This window comes from Tribolium castaneum, chromosome 2 (assembly GCF_031307605.1).
Source record: "Tribolium castaneum strain GA2 chromosome 2, icTriCast1.1, whole genome shotgun sequence".
In the NCBI taxonomy this organism is placed as follows: Eukaryota; Metazoa; Arthropoda; class Insecta; order Coleoptera; family Tenebrionidae; genus Tribolium; species Tribolium castaneum.
The window spans coordinates 25,367,711-25,387,080 of NC_087395.1; the positions used below are offsets into that span (position 1 = coordinate 25,367,711).

The 19,370-nt window shown below is 31.9% G+C and overlaps 1 protein-coding gene across 3 annotated transcripts in view; it reads left to right on the forward strand.

Annotated features, from left to right (window-relative positions):
- Window positions 1–19,370, forward strand: part of LOC657829 (T-lymphocyte activation antigen CD86) — a 105,908-nt gene that overhangs the window by 78,394 nt on the left and 8,144 nt on the right. For 2 of the 3 annotated variants that reach the window (XM_964264.5, XM_064354743.1), the window contains exons 2-3: window positions 1,765–1,928; window positions 8,280–8,502. In XM_964264.5, coding sequence (XP_969357.3) covers window positions 1,765–1,928; window positions 8,280–8,502 — 387 coding nt within the window. The remainder of the gene's footprint in view (window positions 1–1,764; window positions 1,929–8,279; window positions 8,503–19,370) is intronic. The other variant, XM_008200176.3, reaches the window with a different exon arrangement.

Below are 19,370 nucleotides of genomic sequence, written 5' to 3' on the forward strand. Positions count from 1 at the left end.
TGTGACGATTCAGGCTTTGGCTGCGTCCAAAGCGCTTCGAATTTTAAACTGCGCACCTGACTGCACTCAATTACGATTATGGCCGGTAATTAGTGGCGTTAATGTGATGATTAGTGTCCCCAAAACAGAAATAAATATTTTTTTATCGGCCGAATGAGTTAGCTGGGCCGTAAAGGACCGCTTAGTTTTCATTAGTGCGACAATCATAGTCGTGAGGGGAATTTGAGCAGTGTTCGATTCCCTGAGTGCTCGTGTAAATTTCATCACGCGAACTTTACCAGACAGGTCGCCACGTGACTATTATAATGACCTGAGATGGGGAAGCTATCGCATTCCATTCTTAGCATTTCCCTTTTATTGCGCGCTTCAAGGAAGAGCTGAATTTTTGCAGAATATCTCGATTGAGGGGAGAGACGACTACATTCACACTGAACAAACTTTTTCATAAATGAGGTGCCGTTTTAGAGACACGAAAACAAGTGGCTAAACGGTTTCTCTCCAGTGAAAACATTTTTAGAGCAGTGAAAGCTCTTAATTTTTTTTCCTGTTTTATCCTTAGTCTATTTCGCTTCCAATAATAAAAACGAAACTTTTGTCTATTTTCTTTATTCTTATTGTATCTTTAATTTAGTTAAGTACTTTTTTAGGAAATTTGCAATTGAGCAAACGTATGATGTACCAACGAACATGACGTTTTTTACTTTGTCTATTCTTGTTCTCTTTTCATTCTATTAATATTTCATTATTTTAATTTTTATAATGACGAAAAAATTAACAATTCTATTTCTATTCCAAACAAATTTCATTCGCAGAATTTTTATCCTCTTAAGTCTTTAAGAGTTTTATTTTCATTTTATCTTCTATTCCATTTTGCTTGTCTTTTATTCTCGTAATATATTTTTTTTTACATTTAGTAAAAATTACTCTAATTCTTTTTAACACAAAAACATTAAAAAAATAAAAACTGAAGAAGTTAAGAAAATAAGTTTGTAGCTCCAGATTTTTCAAAATATGATTTAAGAAATTTTTTCAAGATTTTTTCCGTAATGTATCACTGAGTTTGTGCGCCAGTTTTTAAGCATCCTGTATATATTTTTACTCGTTCGTATTTTGTTTCCATCTAGCTCTACTAAAATTCTTACATCATTTTAATTTTTGTTTGTTTTTTCACCACAATACATCCCTTCTTTATAAAGTCTTCATCTCCTTATATTCTCTTTTTTACATATATTTTATTTTTGTTATATTTTATTTTATTAAATTTTATACTTTGAGAAGAAATTTCTGCCAAAAATTCTTTCTCCTCTTCTCTTTTAATCTTTTCTAATTTCAGTTTTAAGTAAATTTAATCTCTTTTCTGTTTTTATTTTTGGCTTATTTCTTTTCCATTTATATTCTATTTCTAATCTAATCGTTTTATTACACTATATTTCTCACTTAATCCAATTTATTTGTTACTGTTCTAGTTCTAGTTTACTCCGATTCTATTTCTGTTCTATTCCTTCCTTGTTCTTTTATCGTTTTATATTTAATTTTTAACGTGTTTATCTTCTACTTACCTATAGTTTTTTCTTGTTGCATTATTTTCACACGCATTATTTGTATTTTTATAGAAAATTTTTGACCAATAATAAATATGCTTTTCTCTTTTATTACCATTTTTTTTGTTATAAATACACTTTATATTCTATGTCTGTTCTATTTATTCTCTTAAAATTTTAATTTAAAATGCACCAAAAATGATTCGATTTTGCATTTTTTCAGTGATGTGTGCCGTGCAATCTGGGGGCGGCTCCGGCAACACAGTATCGGACTCGTCTTCGTCTCGGGGCCCCCATTTCGACACGGCCGCCTCCAAGAACGTCACAGCTCTTCTCGGCAAAACCGCCTATTTAAACTGCAGAGTAAAGAATCTCGCCAATCGAACGGTAAGTAGTTATGATAATATTACCTAGAAAAAAAGTAGCAGTGACTGAGAAATCCGAATGCTGACTTTGACGGATGCGAAACTCGGACTTGAATATCAAAGGAGGAAAATCGGAGAGAAATTTGCAATCCCTCAAGCTAGTGTATAGACAGAAAATAAAGAATCGGTTCATCATCAATCTTTATGGCCGTCGAACGGCTCTTATAGCCGTCGCATCACGCTCAGAAATTGCGAGAAACGTCTCCAGACGGTTTCAAAGAGACGAGTCGGGTTTATCGCTGTCGAAATGAGCCGTGAAATTATCATAAGACGAATCAAAAACGCCCCAATTTAATTGCACTGAAACAGCGGTGATTGCACTCGGGGTCAGTTGTTCCACTTGTCACTTTATAGTCGAAGCAATTACAAGGAATTAACACCGATTCGGTGAATATTTAATTTAGAAACGCGCAAAAGTTGGTGAATAAAGTGGTGCCAGTGCTGCTTTAAAACAGTGAATCAAACACAGCAGTTTGTAATTAGTTGTAACTCCTTTACACTAACTGAAAGTTTACATTCGCAAACTTGCTTCAAAGCGGGATGCTGCAAAGACATAAGGCGCTAAATTACAGGACCGTGGGTGTCATTAAAGAAGAATTAACCGCAATAACAGAGATAGTTGAAAAAATAAAACAGCGAATGTGTTTGGATAAAGTTTTATACCGGGCGTAAGCCTAGAAAAACAAGGTTTGGGGCGAAATAGACAAAAGTTGGAAAGTGGAAAGCGAGCCCGGAATTGATTAAATGATAACAAAACTGGACTAGATTTGCTGGAAAAATAGCGCGCAAAGCGAATGTGGTACGCATACAAGGCACAAAAACGTGCCTGACTTTTACCATCATTCAAAATTTTATTTTTGAGTCACAATCACTTTAAAAAACTATTGGAAAATATTTTGACAAAAACACGTAAAACTCAAATGTTCGATTTAAACTCAAAAATATTTGTAAAGTAAATTAAAAAATTGACAAAAAATCACGAAATTCGAAAAATTTTATTAAAACAATACAAAAAATATATGAAATTTATATAACAAATTTAATATCTACAGGGTGTCTCAGCTAGGACTTTCGAGCCTGATATCTCAGATATTTGTCAACGGATTTTTATAAAATTCAAAATGCAGGTATTTTAGAATATAAAGATTAAAATCCAATTAATGCAACAACTCAAGTCTCAAAAACGTAATTTTTACATGCCTTTTTAACATGTTAAGCCTTTTGAGACTTATATTAAAAAATTGATCGTCAGTGAAAAATGATGTCGAAAAAAACTCGTTCGTGGAAGACGTCTGTTTCGCGAAAAAAATTAAAAACAAACTGTTAAACGTAGGTACAGATGCAAAAGCGTAGATCTCTATGAGACAAATGAGCACTACCATTGAATTTTGGTCAATCCTACTCCCAGAAACGTAACTGTCATGCAAGGAACATTTCACAATTATCTCTCACCCATATAAAGTTAACACACAATATTTTTGACTTACTTTTGGTACTGAATGTTTAATTCTTTCAAAAAAGAGTAAAAAAATGAACAACAACTGAAAAATTCTAGACACTTGAACATTCAGGACTTTGGAAATGTTTCGTACACTACTGATTGGATTCTCTTCAAAAGCTTGAATTACAGCCCCAACTATTGCTTCGTTTCCAGTGACGTATCTTGTCCTCACTCGATTTAGTTCAGGTGTCTTCAAATTATTGACGATTATATGAACTTTAAATTTCATAAATAACACTCCACAAAAAGTCCAACAACACTTTCCATAGGCGAATATTGATTCCTTTTTCAACAACACAGAAATTTCAGCCACTGTTGTTGTTTTTTTAAATAATTTCACCAAATTGAAACAATATTACTTTTCTGACAGCGCGCTCACTTTTGACAGTTTTTTTCAGAGGTACACAACATGCCTCATAGAAATGCTTCATCAATTGTTTCAAAAGGTGACTGTCCAAATTACTATCAAAATTTGGATTAAGTTTTTAACAACAAAATTTAATTTTTTTCTTGGATCGGCCGAGCGATTTGGTTAATTTTTTGTGTGGCCATTTATTTTTCGGGGTTTAATAATCTAACGGTAATTTGGCTCAATTTTAAATAAAAGAAATGTGTTTTAAAATTTTATTTTTTAACTTGAGGTTATTTTTTGCCTCTAATTGAAAGACCTCGTCCTAAAATATGTGTATTCTAAATTTTATAACAATCCGTTGACAAATAACTGAGATATTAAGCTCGAAAGTCTTAGCTGAGACACCCTGTTTAATAAACTTATTTTTCTATTTTTTTTTTTGAACAAATTTTAATTCTTTATCATATATTTATTATTTTTACTTCACATTTTTATTTGTGTTTTATATGTTCTATCTCTCTCAGTTTTTTCTTTATTCTTCTTTTTTTTCAACTTATATCTATTCTGCCTTTTTCACGTTTATGTTTTTTTATTAAATGTCTTAAAATCAATAATTATAACTTTCAGCTGATTTAAATTTTTTCACTGTGGCGACTTTAAGCTTAGCAGAAGATATGTCTGTGGTCAAACGGCAATTTTCGGTTCCACTGCTGGCAACTGTCTCCGAACAAAGGCCTAGCCTGCAAAAATCGCGTCCCAATAACGGGGCCCCATCTGGTTCCTGCGTAAATATCTTGTATCACGTGACATTTCCTTCGACTTGTCTCTCCACTATATCAAGTCGCGATCTGATTTATGACTTGTGTCATTTCAATAAGTGTGGCACACTTGCTACCCTTTGACTTACAATCCATTTCATTGTTCTATTCACTAGCAAAAAATCCCTTTAATAAATTCGTTTCCTGCCTTGGCTTTTTAATTCCCCTCTTTCTTCCACAACCCGGAAACGGTGGCAACTCCACAAACCGGGTTTTGATGTGCATAAAAAAGGGTTAATTTTCCGTCTCGCAAGTGAAAGATAAGTGACCCGACGTTCCCGTCTGCTTCCTTCCTGTGTCGTTTTTCCGGCTCTACAGTTGGTTATTTAGCTGGGGGAGGGCAACGGCCTTTCGGCGTTGTGTTGTTTACCGATTTATTATCATTTTTCCGGGGACCAAAGAAACGCACTCAATTAATCACAAGACCGGAGCATTAATTACGTTTAATATACTCAGCGCCAGAGCTACGCCCGACTCAAACAATACAACTCCTCCGTTACAATAAGAAATCCATTAATCAAGCCGGGCTGGTTATGAGCGTGTTGCTTAATTATTACCACGTGGAATTCGGACCGGATTCGGAAAAATCGCCGCAAGGTGTGCAAATAACGTAATGTGCTTTTATCTTGGCGATGGCACATTGCAAATGAAGCCTCCTCGTAAACTGAACGATATTATTATCAAAGTAAATTCACCGGAGTTTACGTAAGCCCCGTATTGTTATGCAAATACCGTTGCCATGTGTACTCGGAATTGAGCATTCTAATGTAAACTTAACGAAAACTGGAGAGGTGATTCCGTTTTTACAGGATTTACACGCCAAATCGGCGAAATTACACGGACTGTTTAGCGAGAGTTTAAATTCCAAACTGAATTTATCAAGAAAGTCGCGCCTTAAACACCGCCAAATACTGTGGCTACTGACTGAATAAGTCGTCGTCAATTCACTGTTTTTTTTATATGAACTCCAAATTTTAAAAGAGATTTCTTTGCAAGTATAACAATTTTACGTCTAAACTCTTCATCATAAACATTTTTTCCTTAACTTTAAGAAATGGTAATCATCGATGAAAGAGAGAGAAATAGAACCTTCCCTGCCAAGTTTTACGTTTATTATTAACAAGCATTTGGAAAAGTGGATTGTCTAAATAATGTTATGTACAAAATCTATGAGATTTTGGGAATTTGTCTATGCATTTATAAACAACGTAGGTACTTGAACCCAAAATTGGTTCTAATTTTTAGGAAAGCTGAACCTGTCGCTACTTGTTAGCATCTACGTGAATTTTAGATTCTGTTTCAAATTATAAAGTTATTGGGAATTCACGATTTTGTTACGTTTTTCATACGAGAACACCTTCAATATCATTTTTTAGAAAATTTAAAAAGACGACAGGAAATATGAAGGGTTCTTGATGACCAATTTTTGGGACGAGATGTTTAACTAAAAATTGTAACTGAAAGAAAAGCATTTTTAGCATTGAAGTATGTTTTTAGTTATGTATTTAATATTAAATAAATATCGAAAAATTTCAGAAATGTGAACATTAATATTAGTAGGTATTCAATTATTTTCGTTTTTTAAATAGTAATCCCAAAATTTCTACGTTTTCTACGTCCCTGGTTAAATTTGACGTAAAATTATGTATTGCATTTTATGCATTTGACAAAAATTATAACCTTGAAATTATTTTCGACATAAACCTCTGACATAAGTTACTAACAAAAATTTTAATAAAAAGGATAGAAATATATACCTTATCCACATAATTCGGAAATAAAATTAACTAGACGCCCTCTGGTGATGACTTTTGAACTATGTCGAAAACAGTAACGAAATTTTCGTAATTCCACATTTAATTGACATTTAATGAATTGATTAACAATTTTGCGTGTATAGTGTTAATTGCTTACATTAGAGAGAATCACTATAAAAGTACGTGGTGGTAAATACTAGCGTTCACTTTGGTTCTGTCGTTTTTCGTGGTATAAAGTGTTTATTGTTGGAATTTGAAAGTGGATAAAAAGTGAAAAAGATTTTAATTTTCATTACAAAGTGTTATGAAACAGTTGTCTGATTAAAGACTATAAGTAATGGATCACAGCGAACATAAGGTTGCGCTCAAAAAACCAATAAATTAGTGAAGTTTGTGAATTTTTGGTTAGAATTTTTCCACTGATAAAATCATGAAATACTTCGATAAATCAACAAAACTACAATTAAGATTAACAACTGCTAATACACTTACACGTAAATTATGCCAAAAGGTAGGCTTTTCAATGTCTTTGTAATAATTTTCCAATAAAGAAAGTGAACCAAACAGTCATTCGTTAATCGTGTTTTCCTCGTCATCTCTAATTTGTCAACATTTGTTTCTTCCATCAAAGATACAATAGTCATTCCGCATAGGCAATACAATAATTGTGAAGGCTCAAACTTCGTACAACGCTCAAAATATCCGAATAAACAATTTCCCGCCATTTATGGTTACTGTTTTCGACCTAGCTCAGTGGCGCCCCCAACGGTAACTTTACCTCCGAATACAAAATTGGCTCGGTTTGACGTTCAGTGTCCCAACTCTCCCAATAAAGAAACTCTAACCTAAACCAAAACTGTTATAAATTGCCAAAAATGTCACTGATATGACAGTTAAACTTGAATTTTTTTTGTATTCCGCCCTAATTTCAATTTTTTTCCCTTCTAGTCCTACTTTTATTCCTCTTTTATAAAATTTTTTTCTTTGCATTCTAACTCTAATAGTTACTTTATATCGATTTTTGTCTTGTTTTATTTTTATTTGTTATATGTTATTTTCGTTATATCAATTTCTTTACCATACATTTTGTTAATTTAATAAGAAGTTTTTTGTAAAAACTGTACAATGCTTCTCATTTTTTTGTCTTTTATCTCCAACCTACATTTTTTTATAATGATATTTCATTTATATATTATTTATGTTTCTCCCTATCAATTCCTGTTGTATCTTTTTTAATTACAATTAAACAGAATTACGTTAGGTTATGACCTGATAAACCTTAACACTGAAAATCTTTGAATTCTAGAAACTCGAGGTCTTTTACAAATCGAAAACTATGTGTTTAGAAGCCAAAAATAACATTATTTTAAGTCTGAGTTCCATTAAGCACTTAAATAAGAATTTGTACAAGCGTAAAAATGGTGGATGCGCCGGGACAAAATAAAATTAAACACTGTTCTTAATATTTCGTGTTATTATTTTAATTTCTGAAACAGACTGTGCTGGAATAGAGACATGGCGTGTAAAGTGCGGCTTTCGGCGATATTTTATGCCTGCTTATGCCGAAAGTAAAGAGTATAAAGATCGAACTTATACGAGGTAATAAAGCGTAAATGTCCATAAAATGCAAATTTGACCGTATGACCAATATTAAATCTACTCCACTTTAGTCGTAACCCTTTAGCAAGCAGACTTTGCGAGTGATTTAGCTAAAAATTTGAAGGCCGTTAATCGTTCCGTTGATTCGCAATTCTCAGTCATTGCAAATGCATGTCGTTGTGCATTTGGCAGAGTACGTTAGGCACTGCTGTATTGTCGTGGAAAGAGAGAGAGTGCACGTTGCCACCACCCGATGCTTTCGAGTAGAGCTATCGCTCCATTGCAGATGTCTCTGCAGGTGTCGTGGGTGCGGCACCGCGACGTCCATCTCCTGACGGTCGGAAGGTACACCTACACCAGCGACCAGCGCTTCAGGGCCATACATCAGCCGCATTCCGAAGACTGGACACTTCAGATCAAGTATCCGCAACACAGGGACTCGGGGGTCTATGAGTGCCAGGTGTCTTCCACGCCGCATCTCAGCCACTTCATACACCTCACGGTTATAGGTTGGTACACTTTATAATTATAAGAACATTGGCAACAAACATATAATTCCAAAATGGTTACAAGCTTTGCTAAAGGATGTCATAAAAATTTCATACAATCGTAAATAAAATGCCAGAATGGAAAACTAGGCTAAATGAAAAATAACTATAATTTTAGCTCAAATAACTCAATACCTAAAATTATTGGGTAAAATACAATACATTATTTAAGAAGATTAATTCGGAAATAAAATTAACTAGACGCCCTCTGGTGATGACTTTTGAACTATGTCGAAAACAGTAAAGAAATTTTCGTAATGCCACATTTAACTGACATTTAATGAATTGTTCAACAATTTTGCGTGTATAGTGTTAATTACTTACAATAGAAAGAATTACTTTAAAAGTACGTGGTGGTAAATACTAGCGTTGACTTTGATTCTGTAGTTTTTCGTGGTATAAAGTGTTTATTGTTGGAACTTAAAAGTGGATAAAATGTGAAAAATATTTAAATTTTGATTACAAAGTGTTAGCAAACAGTTGTCTAATTAAAGATTATAAGTAATGGATCACAGCGAACACAAAGTTTGGCTCAAGAAACCAATAAATTAGTGAAGTGTTATGAATTTTAGGTTAGAATTTTCCACTGAAAAAATCATGAAATGCTGCGGTAAATCTACAAAACTACAATAAAGATTAACAACTGCTGATACATTTAAACGTAAATTATGCCAAAAGGTAGGCTTTTCAATGTCTTTGTAATAATTTTCCAATAAAGAAAGTGAACCAAACAGTCATTCGTTATTCGTGTTTTCCTCGTCATCTCTCATTTGTTAACATAAGTTTCTTGCATCAAAAATGCAATAATCATTCCGCATGATAATAATTGTGAAGCCCCAAAATTCGTACAACGCTCAAAATATCCGAATAAACATTTTCCCGCTATTTATGGTTACTGTTTTCGACCTAGCTCAGTGGCGCCCCCAACGGTAATTTTACTTCCGAATAACATATAAACAAAATGACCTCCAAAAACTCACAGTTGATAAATTATAAAAAAATTATCGTAATTTAAATTTCAAATAGTGGCTTTCCCAATAGAGAGACTTTAACTCTACTTTAGAGATTTTACCATGTCACCACCATGGTTTAATCTTATTAAAAAAATCAATCAAATTTTATCGATAATTGATAAAATTTATATTTTTTGTTAAAAAGTTGTATTTTCACTCGACACTTTTATGGCATTTTAACTACTTATTAAACATTCGTATCATTTTCCAAAATTTCAGACTCATGAGATCATTTATTACAAATCCATCTAAATGTAGATCTATACTGTATTACTTCACTACTCAGAAAGTAAACTTGATCCCTTTTTTAAATTATGTTATGAACTTTTCGTAAAGACCGGTTTATAGAAGCGCCATTAACTTAATTCGCAATTAAATGCGTGATTAACAGATTACGTGACCAAATTGAGCCAATTTGATTGGTCTATTCGCGTTTAATTGCTTTTAACAATGAATTAAAATTTAATGAGACTTTCTATAAACCGGTCCTAAATGTTCGAAAAGATGTTGTAAAGTTCACTCAAGAATAGGTTACCTGATGATGACTATATAAAGCCGAAACAGCTGTAATCAATTTTAAAGTACCGGTATATAGAAAGCTCAATTAAAGTTAATTGCGCTGTTAAAAGTTAACAACGCGAATGGACGAATCAAATCGCTTCAATTTGGTCACGTGATCATTTAATTGCAGATTAAATTAATGGCGCTTTTCCAAATCGGCCTTAAGTGTTTAAAAAACCTGTTATCTAATTTTTTCGAACATTCCTAAACCTTTATTAAAAAAAAAATTAATTCGATTCTTTAAAATCAGATCTACTTTAAATAGAAAAGCCAAAAAAAATTTACATGAATGTTATTAAATTAAATGCTGTAACAGCAATACAACTAGATTTATTACTTAAACTAACAGAAAAAAAAATTTCGATATTGGTATGTCATTTGGAGTCGACAAAAGCAATATTTGAACAATTAATTAAGAAAATTCACCAATCTTAATTTTGCAATTAAAAATAAAAAAAATTCAAAGCCTTATTAATGGAATGGATTTATATAAATATTTAGGATTTTAGCTATTAGATAAAATATCAAGTACTTTCATCATAAATCAATTATTTGAAACACAAATAATTAAAAAAACCTTATCAAAGCAGTAAGAGTCCGTTTATAAGAGCTTCATTAAGTTAATCTGCAATTAAATGCGTGATTAACTAATCACGTGACCGAAATAAACAAATCTGATTGGTCCTTTGGTGTTGTTAACTTTTAACAACGAATTAAATTAAGATTAATATTAGAGTACTAATTACTCATTTTAAAAAACATCCAAAATCATATATCTGTTGAGAAGTTTTTTTATCTAGAGAAAATATAGATCGAGGTATTTCAAAATTTACCAAAATTCTCTATTAAAAAATTTTTTTTTAGAATTTTACACCATTAAAAACTTACAGGAATGAAAGAATTAATATCTGGTAAAAATTGGGTCATTAATATAGTAGATTTATATATAGATTAATATAGTAGATAAAGTAGATTTTTCAAAGAAATAGTTAGTTCAATATTTTTTGAAACACTGGTGGTTTTGTGTTTGCAATTCAGTGTCAAGTAATTAATACAAAAAAAACAAAAAGTTGTAATTAAAAATAAAATAATAACAACACAATCTCATGTCTTCATGTCATGTTTAGCTAAATCAAATTACCAAAAAAAGTGAAAATCGTACCAATAATAAATTAAATACAAATTTAATTGTTGAAATTCCGAAATAATTCGTCTGATAAGAATGACTGTCATTCGTTTGCTGGTTGGAGATAATAATAATAATACTGTTCCATGTTTGCGTTAAAAATCGTCGTTGTGGCAGGTGTGACAAAGCGAATTTAATTTCTTAATACCCTCGAGGAAAAAACACGTGCGATGTCATGTCGTAGAGAAGAACCGCCTCGACATTTTTCACCGAAATTGGAATTGGAACAGTGACGGTACTAAATGTCAATACGGGCATTAATCAAGTTAAGACTAGAACTCCCTACGCAACTTTGTATATTTCATTGCTTGTTTTGATTCAAAACGTCGAGCAAAGTTTATTAACGGATTCGATCAGAATTTTGCTCAGCTCCTATAACTCATAGCATCCACAGATTGGATTCGAGAGTTATTATATTAGCGCGACTTTGTAACTTATTTACAAGACAAGTCGGAATTAGAACCGAAACTTGCGCCAATTTATGGCGGCATTATTTAAAAACGTCGATCGGTATAAACCATTATAGCCCAAAGTGTGATATATCTGGCGATAAAGGCACAATTAAAACGTCGACAAAAATGGCTAGGGGAATAGATAGGCTGCCATTTAGAAAAATTTATGGCCGCGGAAAGGTGTAAATAAATACGACCCGGCGCTGATTAATAGTAAACCAGTTTAAATTTTCGATTCCCACCAAATTACCTCTTTTGATAAATGCGATAATAATAGTGTTAATAACAATAGATAATTTATTCCGTCACGCGCGCCAATCGATGCCGCCCACGCCTTTTCTCAAATAAACACTACAACCGACCAAATTTTGCGCCGTTTTGCCCATTTTCGTTCAATAAAATCGATACAGCTATCAGTCCGAAACGTTTGTTTTTTGATGAATTTTGTCGAAAATTTGCAAAATGTCGACACCTGTTGCCGTTTGTACAAAGCATAGCGACTTAATTAAGCCCGTTTGGGTGAAACAGAGCCTCGCTCTAATTTCGTTCTAATTAAATAAATACATAATCAAAGCAAGATCGCTGTTTGCAAATTGTTGAAAGCTACTTTGCGTCTGAAGATTTTTTCGTACGATCGTGTTTCCATTATGTACTTTTAACAATTAAGCCTGACTTTGATGTTTACGCCGAGTTTCGTGTTACTGGCATACATTAAATCGCTGCTCGGATTCGCAATTTGATTAATCTGGGTTTGAAGTTAATTTTCGGTTTTTCTCATCAGCGATTTTATCTTGCGAGAAAAAATAAAACTGTGATGGACGCGCGTATAATGCTTTACTGGCTATTTGATTAAGTTAATAGAGAGAACGAGGTGCGCTTTATTACGGAATTTAACAACGGCCATTGCAAGTTTTTATCACGTGCATATATTTTTACTGTTATTAAAGTACAACTTCTTAATGGACAAGTTACCTAATGCCCAACAAAATATTTAGCTCTTTTTCTTACCCGCATTTTCGCTTTATTTCTATAAAAACTTCGCAAATTAATGTCTTTGTCGACGAATTTGTTGTGTTTTTTTATTTTTTGAAAAAAGCGTTTTAACCAAAAATAACTCCATTTTAACTCATTTCGATTATTTTTTTATCAATGTTTGGAAAAATCGGTTTTTGGATGAAAACGTGTCAATATATCGCAAAAATTAATGATTTAAGTCAGGTTTAACTCCATTTTTTAAATAATTTGGTAATTATTCGGTTAATTTTTTATTTTTTGAAAAAAACGTTTTAACCAAAAATTCAAAAATAACACTATTTTAACCCATTTCGATTATTTTTTCATCAATGTTTTGAAAGATTTTGCTGAATAATTCAGTTTTTGGATGAAAACGTGTCAATATAACGCAAAAATTAATGATTTAAGTCAGATTTAGCTCCATTTTTTAAATAATTTTGTAATTATTCGGTTAATTTTTGGCGGAATTTACTAAACAACCATGTTTCTGACTGGAAACTGCAAACTTTAGAAAAACTAAGCATCATTTTAAATTTTTGACTGACTTTAAAAAAAATCGTATTTCTGGTTAAAAAAAACTTACTAATTCGGTCAAATACAAAAAAATTGCCTTTTTGTTCCATTACGCTAGTTTTGACACAATTAGAGGATTTTTCGCCAAATAATTACGATTTTGATTTCCGACTAAACAACTTACCTGAAAAAAAAATACAATTTCGTGATTTTTGGATTATTTTATCAAAATTTTGACAAAAAATTACTTCTAGTATCTTTGAGCTTCCGAAAATGACACAAGTAGTACATGTTTTTCTGTTTTTTTTTTAAGTTTTTATTTCTCAGAATAAATGCTTTCTTATTACATGAAACAATTACAATTATTTGATTAATTTTTGGCAAAATTTCACTAGACTGCCTATCTGAGTAAAAATGTGTTTAAAATAAGGCCGGTCTATAGAAAGTTTCATTAAATTTTAATTCGTTGTTAAAAGTTAACAACGCTAAAGGCCCAATCAGATTTGTTCAATTCGGTCACGTGATCAGATAATCACGCATTTAATTTCAGATTAAATTAATGGCGCTTCTGTAACGGGGTCTTAAAAAGTAATAATGCACTTTTTGATAATTTTGTAAAAAATTGGAAAAAACGCCTAAACATATAACTGTTCGTTATATTTTTAACAAAATCTTGCTCAAAAAAAGCAAAAAATCGCTATTTTCGAAAAATTTCAGCGACCTTTTGACGTATTTTTCTTTGAATTTGGCGAAATAATTCAGTTTTCCTGCTGAACAACGTGTAAAATGCTTGAAAAAACATTTCACACATTATGTAGTGATTTCTCGCTTTGTTTCACCAAATTTTGTCAAAAACCTTACTTTTAACTTGTTTAAGACCTCAAAAAAGCCGAACTACTTAACTTTTAAGTAAGTTTTTAAAATTGCGTTTTTGGATTAAAAAAAAAACGTGCTAAAGTGCAAAATTCGATTTTAATATTTTTGTTTGATTAGTTAATTGTAAATTTGGTTTAGTAATTATGAAAAATAAACGGTGAGACACCTGTTGTCGGCCGATTTATATTTTAATCTCTCCCTCGCCCACTCAATCGCTCGCTTAAAATTAAAATATTCAAATTTATGTCATATCTGATGTCCTTGGGCGTTTAATATATCCGGTGCAAATTTAAATTTTTGAAAACATTGCTAATTATGCGTTGCCGCTTTCCTGATTAATTTATCTTGAGTTATTCCCGATTGTGTGAATAAATCAGCGCAAAGGTCAACGGATTGGCCCTTTTCTCAAAGTTTCACTGGTAAGTGATATTGATTGGAGCGTCCGCCGGTCCGAAATTAGAAACCTGAATTTATTTTTAAGTTCGCATTGGGCGCAATTTTTTCGAGAGTTCATTTATTAAAATAAAACCTTGGAGCAATCCAGCTCGCAAATAAATTCTTGAAAGCGCGTACGAGCCTAAATAAATTGGAAATTCGGCTTTGAAGTTTCATACGGAAAAGTAATTACAAGTCGGGACAAAACACACTTTAAATAAATTAATTACTCGTCGCACACACTCTGTTTATGTTTGCGCCACGACGGAAACTCTTTCATCACGAATAAAATTTTTCAAATTGCCCGAATTTCGCCTCGAAAATCCTTTTTGTATAATGATATCACCGCGGCTCAAGACGGATATTCCCGACACTTTGATGCATATTCCCGGGCTTTTCCGGGGATGGGCTCGCATAAAAACTCCACAAATATTGAGACCTTGTCCCGATCATCTCCATTTACGCCGAAAGTCGGTAAACTTTCAAAAGGAAATTTCCCAAGTCTTATCCGGCTAATCGCGATTGTTGTGATACTCACGATTTACATTTTTTGGGGCTGGATCACTAATTTAACGTGAGGGCAAGTGGTGCCACCCTCAAGCATAATCCCGGATTTATTAATTTAATAGACGAGCAAAGAGCTTCATGACGGATTTATAAGACGGGAGGCTGCGAGGGCAAAGTAAATAGCAAAGTGGAAGCAGAGTCAGGTCGAAAGTTCTGTTTCCACAAACACTTTTTTAACTTAAAAAAATCCCAAAATTATAGAGTATACTGTTGTCTGATAAAAGGTTTAATAAAAATCGTTGGTGAACGTACAGAAATATATACACAAAATTCATAAAAACTGCTCTCAGTTAAATAGTTTACAGACTAAAGTAAAAAAAAATTGTTTAGTTTTTATTATATTTTTGTTAAGTATGAGGTAAAAATAATGTAATTTATTTTGTAGATATCATACATAACTGTAGAGTTTTATTAATAATTTTTATAGCCGATGTTAAACTATTCCTTAATCAACTGTTTTGAGTAGATAAAGTAAGACTTTAACCGAAAGGGTTAAAATGTCTTGAATTTGTTTTTTCTTCACAGAAATAGATTTTAAGATATTAACTTGAAGAATTAATAATTACTTTTTCTCTTAAACTTTAATCCCTGTTATAGAAAAAATGTGTTATACACAACTCCTGAAATGAGTTCACTCGTAACTTCGTCACACCTGAACTTAGCCTTTTTACTCGTAGATAAACAATGTCTTTATCGTCTTGTATACCTAGTAAACAACTACTTTTCTATAACTGATAATAAACTATTTCTTTATCAACATTTTTGAGTAGATAAAGTAACACTTTACTTTGTCTACATAGAAATAGATTTCAAGATATTAATTTGAAGGAATAAGAATAACTTTTTTTTTAAACTTAAAGTCCTGTTATAGAAAAAATGTGTTATACACAACTCGTGACATGAGTCCACTCGTGACTTCGTCACACTTGAACTTAGCCTTTTCACTCGTAGATAAACAATGTCTTTATCGTCTTGTATACCTAGTAATCAACTATTTTTCTATAACTGATAATAAACTATTTCTTTATCAACATTTTTGAGTAGATAAAGTAACACTTTACTTTGTCTACATAGAAATAGATTTCAAGATATTAATTTGAAGGAATAAGAATGACTTTTTTTTTAAACTTAAAGTCCTGTTATAGAAAAAATGTGTTATACACAACTCGTGACATGAGTCCACTCGTGACTTCGTCACACTTGAACTTAGCCTTTTCACTCGTAGATATACAATGTCTTTATCGTCTTGTATACCTAGTAAACAACTACTTTTATATAACAGACGGTTAACTATTTCTTTATCAACATTTTTAAGTAGATAAAGTAACACTTTACTTTGTCTACACAGAAATAGATTTCTAGATATTATTTTGAAGGAATAATAATAACTTTTTACTCTTAAACTTAAAGTCTTGGTATAGAAAAAATGTGTTATACACAACTCGTGAAATGAGTCCACTCGTGACTTCGTCACACCTGAACTTAGCCTTTTCACTCGTAGATAAACAATGTCTTTATCGTCTTGTATACCTAGTAATCAACTACTTTTCTATAACTGATAATAAACTATTTCTTTATCAACATTTTTGAGTAGATAAAGTAACACTTTACTTTGTCTACATAGAAATAGATTTCAAGATATTAATTTGAAGGAATAAGAATGACTTTTTTTTTAAACTTAAAGTCCTGTTATAGAAAAAATGTGTTATACACAACTCGTGACATGAGTCCACTCGTGACTTCGTCACACTTGAACTTAGCCTTTTCACTCGTAGATATACAATGTCTTTATCGTCTTGTATACCTAGTAAACAACTACTTTTATATAACAGACGGTTAACTATTTCTTTATCAACATTTCTGAGTACATAAAGTTACACTTTACTTTGACTGCACAGAAATAAATTTTAAAATGTTAATTTGAAGAAGTAACAATGACTTTTTTCCCTTAAACTTAAAGTCGTGCATAGAAAAAATGTTGTATTATACACGAAGATAAAGATTGTCGTCACTCTTGAATTATTTAACTTTTTTACTCGTACATAACTATTCTCTTGATTGTCTTGTATAATCACTAAAAAAATTCATAACTTAAAAAGTAAAAACTCTTGAGCAAAACAATTTTTGCGCCAAATTCTACAGTTATTATTACAGTTTATTATTATTATTATGATTATGATTATTATTATTATTATTATTATTATTATTATTATTATTATTATTATTATTAAAGTTTTAATTGTATATTCTTTATGATTTATTTTTCGTTTAGCCATTCATAAGCTTGTAATAGTTCTGAATCGAAGAAGATTAAAGTGTCTGCCATGTGTTATGTTAATCCCGTCCGAGTTTTTCTGAAATTCAATTAAACGCTCGCAATTTGTCGCTCATTGTCGAGATGAGATTTTTCCCCGGAATTCCTTCCGGAGATGCAGCTCGTGATAATTAATATTTCGTTTGAAAAGAGAGCGACCTTCAACTTTCGCCCGTTGTTAAATATTTTCGTCGACGTTTCGGGCTAATGAGGCCGCAAGGGAGCCCAAGTTTAACCTTTTCCCCTTAAGTGAGACCATTAAGTTACTTAAAGACTAGTTTCGAGCACTGTTGGGCCCAAGCACATTTATAAATCCTTGTCATATGCTGAATGACGGTGCGGGCGGGATTTGCTATCAAACAATGGACGGGCTTTAGAGGAGATAAAACATCACGAAGAATTGTTATGGTTTTAATTTTTTAATGCAAAGTGTCATAAAGTTGACACATACGACTCTTTGGAATGGTGCAGCCGGTGAAACGGCCGCACTTTGTTTAATAAATCAGGAGCGGTTCATTTCTTTTAATGTTTCCCGGAATTGATACAAAATGCTGGAACAGCTGGACGCGGCATAAATTTGTTAAAATATTTTCATTTACGTCGCCTTTGTTTATGGCCGAACCGGCGCCTTATCAATACAGTTTTCCACCAAATGATATAACTATATCTCGACGTTATTAGGAAATGTCAACACGTATTTGTCACCAGCGAGCGATATCCAATCAGATCCAAGCGACTCATCAAATAAGGTTTTCCGCGCCGTGAAAATAAAAACAAATATCACAGTTGGAAACTTTAAGATTCTTGTGTTTATCGGTCGACGCTAAATTGCCAAAGTTAAGCAAAAAGGGGACCGTCTTAATGAAATTGCCCAGCGATTAGAATCAAGGTGGCGAATAGGGGCCGCTGTAATAAAGACCGCGTGTCTGATGTTGGCATATTGCACTCTCGTCGTAAATCATTTTATATAAAATACCGAAATAATAATAAAGAGACTTGTTTTACGATGATTTTTATCGGCAGTTTACGGCGCCGGCACGTTTAACGAAAATTTGCTTTCAAACATATTGCATTTTCCACCGTTTTTTCCGCTCAATATTCAAACTGAAAATAGAGGAAAACTCTAAGCACAAAGCAGGTTTGGTACCTGTTGGACAAATAATAAATAGAGCCAAGATTTTTTCAACCTTTCATCTAATTTTTTGAAGTACCAAAAATTAGAAGTATAAAGCCTGAAAGTTATTTTCAAAAAAATAATTTTGAAAAATTTAACATAAAGTCATAAATACCTATTGGTCGAAAATAATAAATTTAAACCATACGATAGTTTTAATTTTATTTCCTTCCCGAGTTTCGACACTATTTTAAAAGGTCATCTTCAGGGGACTACAAAAAATGTTTACAAGAATTGTTATTTACAGATAGTGAAATTTACCACAAACTCTGAAGAACATATCTTCAAAGATGAAAGATAATTTTATACTTTCTGTATTTCCTTAAAATTAAAAATAGTAAAAAAAGTACCTTAAACAAACGATTTAAATGTAGCGATTTTTTTCTTTTATAACCAGGTCCTTTGAAAAACTTATTTAAAGAAGTTGGTTTAAATGAGTCTTAAATTTCTCTTCAGCAGTTGAAGAAAAAAAGATAATTAATTATTAAATATAATTAAGTACTACTCTTTCATCACAAAATGTTAATTAATTTTTTCACAAAAATGTTCTAGAGAAATTATCACCAAAGATGGGAACAACACTCATACTTAATTTTTTTTTCTGCTGAAGATGATAATAAACAGATTTTAAATAATTGTTTTGTACTTTACATGTTTATTTATTATTTAATTTTTATAATATTACACAGGAAAATTTTAAGCTTTCTTAGGCTCAAACAATAAA